Below are 18032 nucleotides of genomic sequence, written 5' to 3' on the forward strand. Positions count from 1 at the left end.
TCTTCACCTTTTGACATAAATAGGTTCACAGTGCCAAGAGTGTATTGACTGGAGTTCAGCTGCTTCTGCTGACTGGAAGGAAAATGTGAGTCAAACGGCAGTGGGCAGCTATTTGATCCCTCACATTGAACAGCACGTTGTTGCAGAGACGAAACACTTTTCATTGTTTTTGGCTACTTTGGTGACTTTCAATCACTTTTTTTACTTTTTATTGGAAAGTGAAACAAACATCAGTTAATATCTCTGTGTGTTGAGTACGTAATGTGAGCAAACGTCCTTAAAAGCTCGTCTCTGCCAGAGGCCTTCACCCTGCAGGTGGATATTTATCCATTAGAAACACACAGCGGGGTCGTTATGCTTCTCGTTAGCTGTAGATACGTACAGCTTTTTTTTACTAAATGTGTCATAATTTTACAAGCTTAGCAGGGAAAACGAATCCTTGGGATACATACATATTCCTCGTAACTGCTGTTTCTTTTTATTTTTCCTGAAAAAATAACATTTTTCAGGAAAAGCGATACACGCTTGTTGATTTAAACATTGCTGTTTTATCACCCAATTGAAAACCGTTTATATAATTGTTTCAAAGTTAAAAAGATTAGCTTATTAGTTAGAGGTGGAACAGTGACACGCAAAAATATTTAATTCCCACAATACAACCACAACGTAAGATGTGTATTAAAGGTAGTAGTGGTGAAATAGAAGGATGGTTTGCACTCTTTCTTTCTTTCTTATAAATAAAATATGAAACATCCATCCATTTTCTTACACCCTTGTCCCACAGTGGGGTTGGGAGGGGTGCTGGTGCCTCTCCAGCTAGTGTACCGGGTGAGAGGCGGGGTACAACCTGGACAGGTCGCCAGTCTGTTGCAGGGCAACACAGAGACACACAGGACACACAACCATGCACACACACTCACACCTATGGGGCAATTTGGAGAGACCAATTAACCTGACAGTCATGTTTTTGGACTGTGGGAGGAAACCGGAGTACCCGGAGAAAACCCACCATGCACAGGGAGAACATGCAAACTCCATGCAGAAAGACCGGGGCCGGGAATCGAACCCAGAACCTTCTTGCTGCAAGGAACAGCTCTACCAACTGTGCCACTGTGCAGCCCAAAATATGAAACATGTTCTGATTATTCAGTTTTTGCCAAATGGCCTGTTCTTCTCTGTGAGTCTGATTGGTTGGTTAAATCCTCCAACAAACTTTTGCAACTTCCACCAAGTTTTCCTCCAGTTTAACTTCCCACATTATGATGCTGACACTGTTTTTTTTTTTAGCTTAATATCCAACTTGTAGTCCAAAAAGCTGCATCTTGATCTCATTTGACAGGAGGACCTTCTTGTTTTTCTTCTTCTTGTGTCTCCAAAATGGCTCCAAACAAAACTTTGGAGATTCAACATTTTTGAAAAGCGTAGATTTTGTTTGAGGTTTGTGGTTGTAACATGATGAAATATTACGGTGCAAGAGGCTTAAATACTTTTACAAAGCGATTTAAACTGCGTCAGCCAACGGTCAGTTGTTTCTCTCTGTGTTTGCCAATCGAATCCCACCTTAAGGCATGAAATAAAATCCCTGTAGCCATGTTGTGCCGTTTACTTTCAGCTTTTACGTTGCTGCTCAGCTATTTCAGAGATTTGCATCATGCGTTTCTCTGATATGGAAGTCATTAATTTGACAAAATAACTGGTGCAAGAGTTCAGCACTGCAACCCGAAAGTTTAATATACTGTCAAGCTGCAATCCTTGTCAGATCTTAAATTAACGGTGCCAGTTTCTTCTCATTAGAACCACAACAAAAAAGGAGAGGAAAGCTGCATGTGAGCAAAATAAGTCAGAAACGGTTAATTTAACATGTTTCTTTTCTTGCTGTCTTGTTTCTTTCAGCTGCTGTACATCCAGTAAAAAGTTGGAGGGCTAATTGCATGAGGAGCTCTTGTCATGCTGACCTCCTGCCGTTTTGTTGCAGGTGGTTCATCTTGACAAAGATGAGGAAATGCAGAAGCTGCCTCTGCAGCCCCCGTACTACGACATGGCGCCCTCTGAGTCGACCCCCTTCACTGATAAACCGGTGAGAGCTGATTTCCACAGGAACCGCTGGGTTGTTGCCATTAGGTGTCGATTTTAGACAAAAGGGTGACCTTTTGTCATCATTATGCTTGGAGTTGGTAATTGGTTTACGATGTTAAAAGCCTCTACAAAGTCACTAAGGAGCTTGTTTTTTTTTTTTTTTTTGCTTGCTTGGTGTTAAAAGCGAACGCTGGCCGGTGAATCCGCGAGGGGTTTCGTCTAAGCTTCTTACCTCATCATCTCCATCGGCTTCTCTCATCTTCGGCGTAAACGTGGCAGCCTCATCTCTTCCTCTCTCTGCATCATCTTTTGTTCTGACCTCGCTGCTCTGAACCTCCTGCCTCACCTGTCCTTCACACCATGTAATCCCCCGTAATTACCTGTGGGTTTTGCCTTGCTAGCATGTGCAGATTCGCTGCAGAATGGCGGCCTGTATGCAATCACCTCCATTGTTAATTGTTTGGCTTCGTGTGTGTGCTTCTGCAGACCTGAGTGGCTCAGATGAAGAACATTTTCTTGCTTTGCTTCTACAGAATACATGCGTCTGTTCAGGCCTGCGTCTGCTTGCTGAGAGCTTTTTTGTGGATGCTTTCTGGAGCAAACATATGGCAGTTAACACAAGCCTCTTTCTTTGAATTATAATTACCGATTCTGGCTGTAGAGATGTCATAATGCCATCAAACATCTGCTGTTGCAGTGGATGGGAATGTATGAATTGCTTGTACATAGACTGAAGGTAATGAGACCCAGATGTCGCATGAATTGTCAGATGTTCTAAAACTGCATTTTGACATGAAATTGTCCCCTCAGTTTCTACCTCTTAAACTTTTGCACATTTTTCCGTGTTACACGATTTAATATATTCTGGGGGAATTTTACGAGACGCGTCGATAAAAAGCTGCACGCAACTGTGCGGTGGAAGGAAAACCAAACATATTTTCTAAACTTTTTTTACAAAAATAAATCAAAATGTTGCGTAAAAGTTGCCTCAATGTTTCCCTGTTGGCGCAACCAGCTGCTTTTATGACTCTGAGTCCGTGTCGTCCATCGTATTAATTAATCCGAGAAACGGTTTAGATCAGGGGCGACAAACTCATTTTCGTTTTGGGCCGAATCACAATCATGAGATCAAGTGCTCTTAAAGGGCCAGTTGTGCCAGGATGTATTGATAAAAACCTGTTCAAAAATTAAATTAAATAATATTATTGAACATCTTTTCAGTTCCTCCAGGATTTTGTTTCTTTTTGTGTTTTTTTTTCAATAAAAATCAAAGTGTTTGTGGTACTAATTTGGAAATATTTGTGATATTTGCACTTATTATGACGGTAAATGCGACTTTTCATTTCTCGTTGTTTCGATCATGGACTATCCAATAGAGGCTGAGGCCGCTGTTTAGTGCAAGTAAGAGTTTTTGAGAGAACTCACTAATAAACTCCCAATTATTAGCGCAAGAAGGTTTGGGGATTTGATGAATTTCCACGATAATTCTCAAGAAACTGGAGGGACTGATCGACATAATTTAGCAGTAAACGAATAAAAACTGCATTGATTTGATTGAAACATAATATTTAAGCACACTTAATGAATCCAGAGGGCCCATAAAAAGCTACGGTGGGCCGGATTTGGCCCACGGGTCTTGAGTTTGACATCCCTATGTTTACATTTACTCTGATGTGCATTAAACGGTCACAAATTGTCACTTCTTTGTGTTGGTTTTTAACAAAAACCAACACAAAGTGTTGGTTTTTGTCGTGTTGGTTTTAACAAAATGTTAAAACCAACATTTTGTGTTGTGTTGTGTTGGTTTTAACAAAAACCAACACAACAAAATGCATTAAAGCTTGTGTTTTTTTATCGTTAAAAAAATTGTTCAAGGGATGGGAATACATTTGTAAGAAAAAAAGCAGGACTTTAAGTTACAAACAAGTTTAAAACTCTAGAATCTCCCTTTTTGAATGTCCACAGCTTGAAACAGGAATGCACCAATTGCCTGTCATTAAAAAATCATCAGTTTGTAAAACTATAGAATACTGATGCTGAAAGCAAACCACCTTACATACTAATGAAATCCACTCAACTGCGGCAGCAAAACGGGTAAAATAGTTTTTGTGGATGTGAATTCAGAAATCATTTCTGTGTTGGTTCCCCTAAATCATTCATGCAACGTCGGATACCTCCCCCCCTTTCAGGTTGGGAAGCCTTTTTGCTCCAACACTAAACGAGAATCTTTTCTTTTCAAGCCTGAGTTTTAAAGTCGCATAATGATTTTAAAAAAGAAACGCGAAAACAAAATCAATAATTTACAAGAGATCCGAGCTCTCAACTGCGTTCTGCCTCCAGTTTTTCTTCTTTCTTTTTTTTTCAAATCTGATTATATTCTGTGTGACTTCTTAATTTTTAATCTTTTCATAACACATCTGTAAAAATAACCCAGGCTCTGGTAAGTGATTTAAAACTGAAGCTGGAAGAAAGTGGGCATAAACACAAAGCTTTGAATAAAAGTTGAATAAAAATGAAATGTTTTGAGATGAATATTAAATTTTGTTAATTTATCTAAGTGTCAGTCAGTTTATGGCACCAGAGAGACATAAAAACTGATTTCAAGTTGGAGTAGTTGCATAATTACTCGTACTAGGCGATGAGTTTGTGTTTGTATTTACACATTTAACACCACAGCTTAGAGAGTCGACAGTCATGTAAAACCTAGGCCTGTCGCAATAAATCAATTAATTTCTTTTTTCTCTTTCTTTCCATCAAAAACCGGGTGACAAAAGTCTCCAGTCTGGTGTTTTAGTCTCAACTGGCCATTATTTTGACGGACAGTTTTGTTTATAGAGACTTTATTATTCATTTCATTTGTTATTTCTGTTGTTTTGTTTATGTATTTTGGATATTTAAAATGTTTTCATTTATTATTATGATTATTTGCAATAACTTCTGTGGACAATTTATCGTCCAGTAAAATTTGTTACAGTGACAGGCCTAGTCAAAACCCATTGACTGTGTCGTGTCGAGATTAATCTTTTTTCTTATCACTTTCTGCCATTTTTCTTTGTCCAATGTTTGGTGCTTTGTTGTAAAGTCAAAATGGGAAAGAGTTTCTGCAGTTGGCATCAGTGAGGGTTTATTTTGGGTTCAGGATCATCAGTCGTCTTCCTGATCAGTCTCTCTGGTTGTTTTCACCTAAGTTGCTACATTTGTTACATTTCCAGCTGCTGCGGTTTGCTTTCAAACTGCTCTGTGTCAAACAAACCAAGCCCTTTGAAAAAGCCTGTTCCCCTTCTCGCCTGTGGGGGCGCTACATCAATAACCACTGAAGGAAACGACATGAAAACCTCTGAAGAAGAGGCAACTTCCCTCTTCTAAAAATGTAAACAAAAATGGAGTGGTGTCGAATGTTAGCGGGTGCAGGATGTCTGTTTTGTTGTTGTAATTACCCAGAATGCCGCAGTCTTCCTGCTTTTGCCGTTCACATATGAATTCAAACCGGCCAGATTTCACTTCAACCAAACCAAGACCTAGATTTGTAGGCAGGCCAGAGTTTGTTTATTTGGTCTGCATGAGAACCAAAGAACAAATGAACTGGAGTTTGATTAAAGCGAAGAGAACTGATGAGAATTTCACCCTCAGATCCTTCAATTCAGGGCAAATAAAAATCTTTTGAATCTCCAACTTTTTGTTCACCAAACCTTTAGGACAGTGGTTCTTAACCTGGGTTCGATCGAACCCCAGGGGTTCGATGAGTCGGTCTCAGGGGTTCGGCGGAGCCTCTGCCACGGAGGTAAAGACACTTGTGTAAAGTTGTGATGACGCTGCGCTTTGCCATCACTTGCTGCAGAGGATCACGTGACATTGCTTAGCCAATCAGAGGATCACGTGACATTGCTTAGCCAATCAGAGGATCACGTTACATTGCTCAGCCAATCAGAGGATCACGTTACATTGCTCAGCCAATCAGAGCTGCGGAGGAGCTGATTGAAGGAGTTCCACTCTCAGCATGGATTTGAACTTGTGTCTTTAATTACTTCAGCAAAACTCACAGTTTTTACCACATTCTATAGTCTAAATCTGCTCTTTAGTCGCATGTTTTCGGGGTTGGTACTGCCTCTAGTGGTGTGGGGGTGGTAACACAGCTAATATAATTACATTACTAAATCAGAATACGGCAAAGTCTTTTGTGTGTCGGGAGGGTTGGTGGAATAAGAAGGGTTCGGTGAATGCGCATATGCAACTGGGGGGTTCGGTACCTCAAAAAAGGTTAAGAACCACTGCTTTAGGACATCTTAAGAAATGTAAGGCGACTGTCTTCCTGCTGCTATCCGCCCATAGCAGCAACGACGCATTGAGAGAGGCCCTGCGTCTGCAGCCCAACAACCAGCAACATTCAAAGTCAAAGCAGCCTTTAAGGCGCTTTGGCTTTTGAATTTCTGAATCTAAGACTTTTAGATTTCTAAGTAGTTTTTGAACTTTTTAGGTCTAATCTTCATAAATGTTTGATCAGCTGCGGAATAGCCTGTTTGAGTTAATGTTCCTCTGTACTCCTTTCTTTTTAGAGCCTTTCTCTACCAGATTTTTTTTTTTTTTTTTTTTTACTTTTTTTGATGCATGTTTTTAGGTCAAAACGTAAAGGATTAGAAATATCTGTTGCTGGGCATCAGCTTAAAACTTCCTGCTTGGTGTTGTAGTTGCAGTCAATGCGACAAATCGTCAAGTTGCTTGAACGTGGAGCGGCCATGTTTTGTGCATTTCTCTCTTGGATGAAGGAAATAGAAACCATGAAGTAAATAACACTGGAAATTGAGCAGCAACTCCGTCTGTGAAACTTTAAAATTTAACATGCAACGCTTCCCCTGGAGGAAAATCAGTAATACCAGTGAGTGGATGGAGGTGTTTGTGAAAAACACAGTGGATGCTAATAGAATAAAGACTTTCCAGGCACAGCTTGCTCATCCTGCTGCTGCTGCTGCTGCTGCTGCTGTATTGACAAACGGAGGAGCAGCTTCTTCCCTCCGGCTGTGAGAATGAACTCATCCTCCTCTACACCGTAAAAAAAAACAAAAGTTTTATTCTTGGACTTGATTATTTATTCATTCATGTATAAATAGTTGTGGGTGTAATTTTTACTGAGCTGCATAATGACTCTTAAACTGAGTCTTTAATCTCGAACCTTGAACCATTTATTTATTTTAATTATCCTGCAGCTTTGCCTCTCAGGTTTACAAGTTCATTTAAGTTTTGCAAGTAAAGGCGACGCCGTTTTATCTGTTTGTGTTATTTTTGAAATACATTATAAATTATTTAACCCGATTGCTTGTGTTTCAGCAAAATGTATTTCCTTTAATCATCAGCTTTGAAAGATTAAAAAATGCATTCTGCATCGACCCAGCTTTCTGCACCTACAACGTGCATATATTTAGCTTTCCTCCCATTGATGCTTTATAAATATGACTCAACCTTCTCAAAATACACGCAAGAATAAATCAGGTACTTTTTTTTTCTTGAGCAAGTGGGTTTTGATTTTCTGTGTACAGTACCCGTCTTCATTTTCAGCGCTCAGAGAGAGCAGGTGTTTAGTTCAGGTAATCCGTAGGAACCGAGGGTAGATTTTCTTCAGATTAATTCCTTATCACCTATAACATTCCACTCAAAGTGTAGTTTAGGGCTGCACTTAAGATGAATAGGATATCAGTGAGGTTCTTAAAACGCTATTTGTGAGGGACACGCATTGACTGCTGAGCTTCAAGTGTTACTAATGATGATTTTCTCTCGGGGGGGGAAACACTGTCTGAGAGTTTTGAAGGCGATGTGGCTGTAATTTTCCCCCTGATTGCACTCTGGTCATGACAAATATTCCATATATTTAAAAACCTGGCGTGTGCCGAGTGTTGGTGCACAGGAAATATGCAAGAGGGAGATTGGAGAGTAGATTTAAATTATTAAGATAACATTCTGCAGTAGCTTCGATCATTTCCATGTAATTTGTTCTCGGGTGAAAATAAAAACCTATCAATGCAAATGGGGATACAACAGGTACCGTAACAGTGGAGATCCTCTCCACAGGCCTATCTGCAGAATATTTAGCATATAGGCTGGACGGCTTCCGTCTTTTGAAATCAGCATCTTCTAACCTCTGAGATTTTGTTCATTTCTAAACAGAGTCTTTATTTTTTTAAAGAGAAAAATTACATTCCTAAAACTGTTTTCCATTTTTAACCAGTTGATGTCTGTGAAGCTTTATCTGCTGTACAACTCTGCAAGTACATCCGTTCATTTTTATGTTTTTTTATTTACATGATGCTCGGGTGGTTTCAGCTAACGTCCGGTTCATTTTCCTGAGAGTATTCGAGTGCGTTTAGTACTCCAACTATCATCAGTCCTTCCAGGGTTTCATGTTTGTTTCTGTGAGTTTTTGCAATCAAATTCACTGGTTTTGTGGTGCTGCTTTAGAAAAATTTGCAAGGAATTTTACAATATTCTTTCATAAAAATAGGAAAAACGATGGGAAAAATCTAAACATACAAACATTTTTATTCTTCCAATTTAGCGTAAGTAGCTAGGTGTTTGCTGCTGGTCACACAAGAAAGGCTGAGGCAGCAGTGGAGTAAAAGTAAGAAATACTGCCACCTGCAGGTGGGAGTTGGAAGTCATAAACACAATGTTTTGGGGGTTTTTATGCAAAATTTGCAATAAACTCACAATTATATATTCCACCAAAAAAAAGTCGAGGATTACTTAATTTTGCATAAATTAAGGCGAATGCGAAAAACTAAATTTACGACGTGTTTTATAAAATAACATTGAATAAAAATATCCTTCACTGTCCAACAGTTTGGAAACTCAGGTAAATTTATGATAAATAAAAATTCTGCATATTTACACATCCAGTGTAGAGTTGCCACTCACTAATTCATCAGTTAATCTGATGAATTAGTTCAATCATAAACTTCTCCTCGAAGCAACAAACCCAATTTATTCTCTACTGTTATTTTGAACCTCAATTTAAAAGCAACAAATGAAACGGCGCCCTTGTTTAAACACAGACGGATGTGTTTCAGTCATGAAGTATTTAAAATAAAAACGATGTTTCCTTAAAGATGAGATGTGAATTGTGATATTTCCTGATCCAGAACACTTTGACCTAAACAACCTTCCTCTCACTGAATGACGCTGACGACACACAACCTGAAATATGAAGGAGGTGCACACTGAAAAAAAAGAAAACGTGATCCAACTTAAAGATAAATAGTTCATTTGTTCCAAGTAATCAAATTAAGTTTATACGAGTAAATATACTAAATTTATTAAGTGGTCATGTCAAACAAATGTAAAATAAATTCACTAACTCAAAACTTTTCAGTCGGAGATGAACTATAAACCTACTGTCAGCTATACTGCTATTTACATAAAAGCTGTTAAATCTGGAGAGCATTCATGAGGATGGGTCCAGGTATCACAACTGAGTCTGGAACCTCATAAAAAAGCTTCTGGTGTCTATTTTAAAATTTTGGTGAAATGGTCTGAAGGCCTTTGTACCCAGCAACAGTGTTACTAGGTAACAGGAATGTAAACCTCTGATAACCTGTTTTTCCTTCAATGGTCATTAATGTAGCAGCGACGGCTACATTATGCTGTGTGTCAGCCTGATGGGTGGACAGCTCAATAAAGTGGGAGTTTCTTATAGAACAAAAATAAATCACATGATACGATACTATGTAAGCTTTTTATCAGTGATGTTCTCATGGCTGTAGCAGCAGCACATGATCGCCGCCTCGATTTGGAGAATTTGAAAAGGCCGTCAACATTTCAAAAACCTTTATGCTCCACGAAACACTGAATGTTCAAAGAACAAAATAAAACCGTTCTGAGTTCCAGTTAGCCTTGGTGCTGCTAGAGGTCCTTGTTGCTCTCCTATAGAGCTCCAGAATGGTCCTCTCACTTATTGCCACTGTAATTTTCTTGTCATAAGAACTAAGTTTCACTGAAAAAGTTGAGCTGAGCAGGCAGAACTCTCCTTTTGCAGCCGACAGGCCTCTGCAGACTCAAGTAAACATGCATCTGTTGGTGCTTTTCAAACATCTGCTCATGCATAATTTATGAGTTTATAATTTATAGCTTAAGTGTGCATTATTATTTTTGGGGTGTAATTATGTTGTCCGGATCAATGGATTCACAAAATTCCTTAATTTAAATCAGGCCTACCTCTACTCAAATGTGTACAAGTTGCTAAAGTAAATCTGTTAAATCACGTGATATTGTTGACAAAATGGGCGACTCAAGAGACTTTTGAGTGTCTCCTAAATGAAAAATTAAAGCAAGTATGCAGTAAAATAACGTTAAAAAATTACCCTGTACATACTTTTCTGGCTTTTAAATTACGGAAAACACACATTAATCCCTCAAATTTTACATTTTTTAAAATAAAAGCTCTTCACAGCCTAGTTAGAAACAATCATACATTCATGAACTACAGTAAAGTTTTTATAAACATAGGACTGAGTACATATATCTGTATCTGTTAGCTTAGGAGGCCACACGGCTCACAAAAAGTTCAGAATATTTGACTTTCTGGTCAAATTTATGGAAAATGTAGCAGCAAAAAAAAAAAATCATGCTACAATAATATTATCTAATGGCTAATGTCAAACAAAAGTCAACATCAGTGGTGGGTATGCCACAGCAAAAAGCTCAACACCATTTGACGTTTAGCATCAATTACAGCTCGACAACGACGTCTCAGAAAACTGCAAAACAGCCGAAACACCGAGTTCCTCTAAATCAAGGCTACGTTAATGTAACAATGTAACATTAATTGCTACATTATTGTAACAATCTTACAATAATCTAACATTGTTACATAAAAAAGTAACAATGTTACATTAAAAAAGTAATTTCTGTATTTTGCAATAATTTGCGCAAAATCTAACAATTTTATTACATGCACAGCAGAAAATATTGCAAAATGCATTCTAGTATTTTATTACATAATTATTTTATATTTTTTAATATTGCAGCATTAAAGAACTGTTTAGTCACCTATTCTGATTGAACCAGGACATTTATTGGTTGATTGATGATGAAATGCCTTTTGTTAAGTCGGGTCATGTTTCTCTTGTAGCTCATTTCAGCAACAAGGCAGTTCAAAGTGCTTTACACCATAAAAACACAATACAGAAACTAATTACAGAACATTTTGTCCAATGACATAATCAAAATATCCAAGCAGATTTCTAATCAAATATGTTGAGCAGTTTTCCAGTTACAAGGATTCAAAGGCAAGTTGTGAATTATGCATGAAGTCTGGTTCAAACGGGACGATTTTAAAATTGTTGGCTGATTTTTAAAGCCTTCAAGAAACGAAAGAGTTGTGGAAAAAGGTGGACATGTGAATTCAAAAGTTTAGGGAAAGTCACTTTAAGTTTACTGGTAAAGGTCAAAGTGCATTTCAGTTTCATCTTGAATATCCACCCTGAAGCCAAACATCCCCAACTTTTTGTGAGTCGTGCATCCTGTCAGTATAAACACCTGTTGATAAAACTCTCTCACACACTGTAAGCTACACACACTGCAGTCTTAAAGTTATCCTGCCAAGCCAAGGTGTGTTCAGGTCTCATCTAAAACGGGTTTGGAGTGGAGGATAAGTCAAAACACACACACACACACGCACACACACAACTCACACTATGTTTGTGCATTTGCTGCTGTTAAAAAGGCCTGAGGCACATAAACAATCTGGGTAGTTCTATACATTATGAATTAGTAGTTTGGGGTTCAAAAATATGTCCTGCATTAGAGCTTATCCTCTCACAGAGTCTGTCACACACTGGGAGGAAATGTTCTTTGGCTGAGCAGGAGTGAATGCCAGTTTCTATATGCAGCACACACACACGCACACACACACACACACACACGAGTGTGAGGAGAGAAACTTTCCTGGATCTCACGTGAAGAACCTCACGTCCACAATTGGGTCCCAAAAATGCATAATAAATGTATCGTTTTGCAGCATTATGCTTAATATGGATTTGTGTATTACACACATGCACTCCTGCACTCTTCCTACCATATATCGATAACTTTAGCCAAGATGTTTTACTGCTATTTTAAAACATTTGTTTTATTCTAAATTATTCCACTGGAGCTCCAGCTGCATGTTTGGGGTTTTTTTCTTCAACATGGAGGAAATTTGTGGGTTTTTTTGCTTATACAGACAAAAATAAAACGATATCCAGGATTAATAATGATAGAAAGTATACATTTTATTTTCCTCATCTTTTCATTTATGTTTACTGTTACTGGTAACAAACATGTAGCCTGGCTGGATTAAGGTTTGTACTGTGATTTTATTATCTAAACCATTTTTTTTACTTGTGGCTGTTTAGAGCGATAATCTTCTGGAAGATGAACCGTCACGCTGGTCTCTGTCGTTGTGCAGCTTATAACTCTTTTCCTCCAGGCTTGTCCTGGATCCAGTGAACTCTAAGACTCCCAGTTCCCACAGCATGATGCTGCCACCGCCACGTTAGAGGTGGTGTGTTCAGAGAGATGTACCGCGTCACTTTCACCTGATTAAGTTTTTATTAAAAGTGGATCTCAGGAAAAAGGCAACAAAGAGACACTAGCGGTGCACCGATTACCGATCTTTAAAAAGCCTGACTGATTCTGGCTGATACCTTTTTTTTTTTCTTTGTCTGAAAGTTTGCTAAGTATAGCGACTATTGTTAACTGCAAATGTGCTGACATGACCTGGTGGGCCGGTCTGTCAGTCAAACCTCTCACTGACTGACAGAAGAGGTCAAAGGTTAATTTTTAGGCCTTTGCTGAGGTAGATGAGATCAGCGGATTCGATCGGCTTCATAAGTATCAGCCGATCACCGATCTCCCAAAGTTAAGGGAATCGGCGCTGATAAATCGGTGCACCCCTAAAAGAGCCTCCAGTGTCACCAGTAAACTTTTATCTCGAGAAACAAATTTATCTCCATTCCCAACATTTGTGTTCTTACACGCTGTGTCATTTCACACAGCTACTCCAATGAAGAAACGTTAGAATTGGCATCATTTCGCTTGTAAGCATATTTTCTATAAACCAGTGATCTGAGTAAATGTTTTATTGTTACATACTGACCAGATGTTCATCAGCTCACTCCGTTAATCAATCATCCAGCTCGTTTTTAGCAATCAGTGATTAGAAGCTGCTCGAAGTGTCTACATGCATGCTGATATTGCAGAATATCAAAGGAAGCAGCCTGTCCATTAAATTGCCTCTGGGCATGTCTCCATGTTTTGCACAGCAGCCTCGGTCTCTTGGATTCTGTAGCGATCGGGACGCATAAATTACAGTCCTTGTGGTTTGAAAGATTGTACAGACATGCATTCACCATAATTCAATCATTCAAGCTGCATGCACCCAGTGTCTGTTTCATTTGTTTAGTTCCAGGTTTTTTTTTTTCTTCTTTTATGTTGTTTACATGGCCATCAACTTTAAACACTGCATACATCCTGAGAAATGCACATTAGGGTGCAGACGCAGCTCTATGTGTTTATGAAAACACTTTAATTGAAACATCTCTTTTCAGTTTTCTGTCTAGGAAAACATAGAGCATAAATCCAACATTGTCATTGAGCACAAAGAACCTATTCCGTCTCTAACCCTTTTGTTTATCACTCCATTTTGATTTGTGTGCTATGTTTTCTCTGTGATGTCTCCATCTTCTTGGCTTGTCACTTTTGATAACTTTCAGACATATTTTCTCATATATGTTCCACGCCGGCACGTTTTGAAATTCCCCGCTCCCACCTTCAGTCAACATTGCTCTCTGTCGGGGTGTCTGTCTCTCTCACTCTGTGGTTGTTTGGCTGCCTCACTCCTCACACACCTTTCACCTCTCTTGTCTCCAGAACTCTGGCCACAAGGACTGCGATGTCCAGTATGCGGAGCTGGATACTGCAGCTTTGGCCTCGTCTCCCAGCCCACGAAGCTCTGCTCACACTGGCCCTGGGGACCTTGTCGAGTATGCAACCATCCAGCCTAGCTCACACTAGCGCATGCCATTATAGGCCTTTCCCCCTCAGACTTTGGCCTCCAGGTACACAGACTGACGCACTCCAACCTTCCGTTCGTGCCCTCTTTCACTTGCACTAACTCCCCTTTATGTGATCCACAAGGTTCCCTTTTCTGCTTTCCTCTTTGGTCTTGGTCGTCTTTTGATTTCCCCTCTTGCTGCTGTGCAGAAAGTTTGATTGAAGCCAATGTATATATATATATTTTGTCAGGCTGTTATAAAACATATATGAACAGCGGTAGAAAGATGTGAATCATATGTGCGAATGACAGTGTGGAGCTTAAATGGCAAAGACATAAAGAGCACTTCAGTCATATATAGATCACATGTGTCCAACCCGAGGCTCGTGGGCAAAATCCGGCCCGCCATAGAGCTTTTTCTGTGGCCCTCTAGAGTCTAGACTAAACACTAAGTTAACTTAAATATTATGTTATCAATCAAATCAATGCACTTTTTATCTGTTTACTGCCAAATTATATCAATCAGTCCCTCCAGTTACTTGACGATTATTGTGGAAATCCCTGCACTTTGTGTGCTAATAATTGGGAGTTGATCGCAATTTCTTTCTCAATAATTGTCAAAAACGTTCTTACTTGTACTGCACAGTTCATTATCCTGCTGGAAAATGAACAGTTTCAGGTTTTTTGAAGCCTCTACCAGATTTTCTTCCAGTATTACCTGATATTTAGCTCCCTCCATCTTCCTTTCCTAACAGCCAAAAAGAGACCATCATAATGCAGACATGTTGTTTCACCAGTAGGGACACTATGTTCAAAGTGAGGTGGAGTATTATCTGACACAGGAAGTGTTTTCCAATGAGAACCTAAATGTTTGACTTCAGTCATGTCTGACCTGATCACCTTTTTCCACATCTGCTGCGTCTCCTCCATGGCTTATTACGATGTTTAAGGAACAATGGCTTTGTTCTCATAAAGATCACATACTTTCCACTTCCTTTTCACAATTACAACCACTTGGTGCTGGTTGGATCATAAAACCCAGTAAAAGGAACAGAAAAGTCATGTACCATCCCAAAGTCAGACTACTTTAGCTTACATGAACAGCCTGCGTGCTGAGAGATGTGTTTTCCTTCTTCTTCTCCCCTCTGGCATTAACTGAAATGATTGTGATTGTGTCGTCTGTACTGCAGGTGCACATATAGCGAGGCTAACAGGTAGGATTAGGCTTATTATAAGCTTGGCTGCAGATCCAAAGCTGTGGGTGATGCAGCAGCTCTATATGTAGCATCGCGTTGAACTGAGGAGACCATGTGGGGTTTTTTTGTTGTTTTTTTTTTTTTACAACAGTTTGGCTCAACATGATCTCTGAAGATCGTTGATAATGAAATCTCTGCATCCTAATCTGCCCTGCGCCGCTTAATTAACCGTTTCCATGTGTTTTATTGACGCTAGATTTTCCACTAATCCATGCAGGTTTCTCACACCTTGAATGTTTCTCCCCATTTATGCAGAAAACAAGGAGGAGTTTTAATAAAGCATGAAAATAAATCAATCAATCAAGTTTGTTTGTACAGCATATAGCATGAACTGCAAAAACACAAAATCATGCCAAGTATTTTTGGTCCAGTTTCTATTGCAAATATCTTAGAACACTTGAAATATGGGCGACTAACTTAAAAGTAACTTTTATAGAAGCTAATTTTAAGTAAATAATTCCTTAATATTGATCAAAAAGCATTAGGTCCATTGGCAGATATAACATGGGAAACATGAAACATTCTGCCAATGGAACAAGGACTTTAATCAACATGAAGGAACTTTTTACCTAAATCAAGTCAATATGTCTTGTTGAAAAGTTGCTTTTAAGTTAGCTTGTCATGTTTCGAGTGTACTAAGATATTTGCACTAGAAACTAAAACTACAAATTTTTGTGTTTTTGCAGTGAACTTAACGTCATCTAGTCAACGTTTGTTTAAACATTACATTTTGTTAGAATCGTCCTTGTGCCTTGAATATGTTGATTAATGTTTCATTTATTTTGGTCCAAAAGCAACTCTAAGCAGGTTTAGTTTAGATTTAAAGGATCTCGGTGTTTCGGCTGTTTTGCAGTTTTATGTGAGTTTGTTCCAGATTTGTGGTGCATAGAAGCTGAATGCTGCTTCTCCCCGTTTGGTTCTGGTTCTGGGGATGCAGAGCAGAACCAGAACCAGAAGACCTGAGAGGTCTGGAAGGTTGCTATGACAACAGCAACAGATCATTAATGTATAGTGGTGCTAAACCGATCAGTGATTTATAAACAGTATTTTAAAGTCTATCCTCTGAGCTACAGGGACTTTAGAACTGGGTGATGTGCTCTGTCTTCCTGGTTTTAGTCAGAACGGCGGCAGCAGCGTTCTGGATCATCGACTTTAGGCAGTTCTATAAAGACGCTGTTGCAGTAATCGATGCGACTGAAGATAAATGCATGGATGAGTTTCTATAGATCTCGCTGAGACGTTTGTCCTCTTCTGGAAATGTTCTTCAAGTGACAGAAGCCCGACTTTGTAACTGTCTTTATGTGGCTCCAAAGGTTCAAGTCAAAGTTCATCACTACAGATTTCTAGAGAAAAAGTCTTAATACACTTGAAATGAGACAAAACTAACTTTCAAGTAACTGTTCAGCAGGATTTAGGAGGTTGTTCCAATTCAATAATTGCTTAATATTAATGAAAAAGTTCTAGTCCCATTGATTATAAGTGGAAAAATCTGCCAATAGAACGAATATTTTTTTCCTAAATATTAAGGAAATATTTGCTTATAATAAGTTTTGTCTCATTTCAAGTGTACTAAAATATTTAAACTGTAAACTAAACCAAAAATACTTATTTTTGTTTTTGCGTGTCTGGCTAGTCGCTGCACCAACAAACATATTTCGCCCTGAAGATACTTAATGTGAAACGGTGTTTATCTGAACAGTCACTAATATTTTAAACGTGTTCCTCAAGTGATTGGACCTCTTGTAAACCCTGATTAGTAACGGAGCAAAACATGGCCTCATCTACGCGATTATGCCCTGATTTGTCATCTGAACCCCACAGGAGAGAGCCGAGCGTGAACCTGCTCCTCAGCATCACTTCACATCTTCAGAAACATGCAGCAGAAGAGGGAAGTAAAGCAGTGCAAAGGATCCTGTTGCTAGACCCGTTTCCCTGGTTTCTATGGCAACCAGTCAAGTGTTTGGAGCGGAGACGTTTCCCATTTGTAGATACAAAAATACACAGAAGAACCAAGCTTCAAAATATAACTATTTGGGCTTGTTTTGTACAAACAGACTGGCTACTGATGCACAAATCAGTACAGAATCACGAAAATTTGGTTTATTTATAAAGCAAACCGATAATTGTTCTAGATGGTGCGTCCAGCCACTTTACCTATGAAGTGGGAACCTCTGGTTGGTAGGCGGAGTTACACAGTTTACTGTTGAGATTATTGGCAGGTTTTTATATTAAAAACAAACCATATTAAAATAAAAAGCTCATCAGGAATTAGACCGCGTCAGAAAATACATTTTGAGACGCCTAACATTGTCAACCATGATGATCTGCTACACCATCCTCCCACTTTGTTTTCATATTTGTAGCATAGATGTGTAAAAAGTCTTAAATCCAACTTTTATTTTAGAAGCATAATCACATTCATATAACGTTAAAAAAAAAATCCAGTTTTGTCCATGTTTTCAGGAGCGAAAGAGCATTTCGCATCAAGCTGTTAATTTTATTTATTTTTATTTTTACAATTATTTTTACTTTGTATTCATTTATTTTTGTTTTTTTTATTAGAATCATGAAGGACAAACATACAGTCAATGATTTTTAAACCCTTTTTATGTTGCATTCAAATCTTCCTCCTGTTGAAATAACCTAAAGAGTTAATGATGCTAAGCAGGCTAACAAGAGAA

The 18032-nt window shown here is 38.7% G+C and overlaps 1 protein-coding gene across 4 annotated transcripts in view; it reads left to right on the top strand.

The window, feature by feature from the left end:
* nectin1b (nectin cell adhesion molecule 1b) overlaps positions 1-18032 on the top strand; it is a 229170-nt gene that overhangs the window by 192548 nt on the left and 18590 nt on the right. For 2 of the 4 annotated variants that reach the window (XM_081614636.1, XM_008426427.3), the window contains one exon: positions 1976-2077. In XM_081614636.1, coding sequence (XP_081470762.1) covers positions 1976-2077 — 102 coding nt within the window. Of the gene's footprint in view, positions 1-1975; positions 2078-13971; positions 14160-18032 lie in introns of all 4 variants that reach the window. The other 2 variants (XM_081614638.1, XM_081614637.1) reach the window with 2 other exon arrangements.

Source organism: Poecilia reticulata, chromosome 13 (assembly GCF_904066995.2).
Source record: "Poecilia reticulata chromosome 13, P_reticulata-male-v2, whole genome shotgun sequence".
Classification (NCBI taxonomy): domain Eukaryota; kingdom Metazoa; phylum Chordata; class Actinopteri; order Cyprinodontiformes; family Poeciliidae; genus Poecilia; species Poecilia reticulata.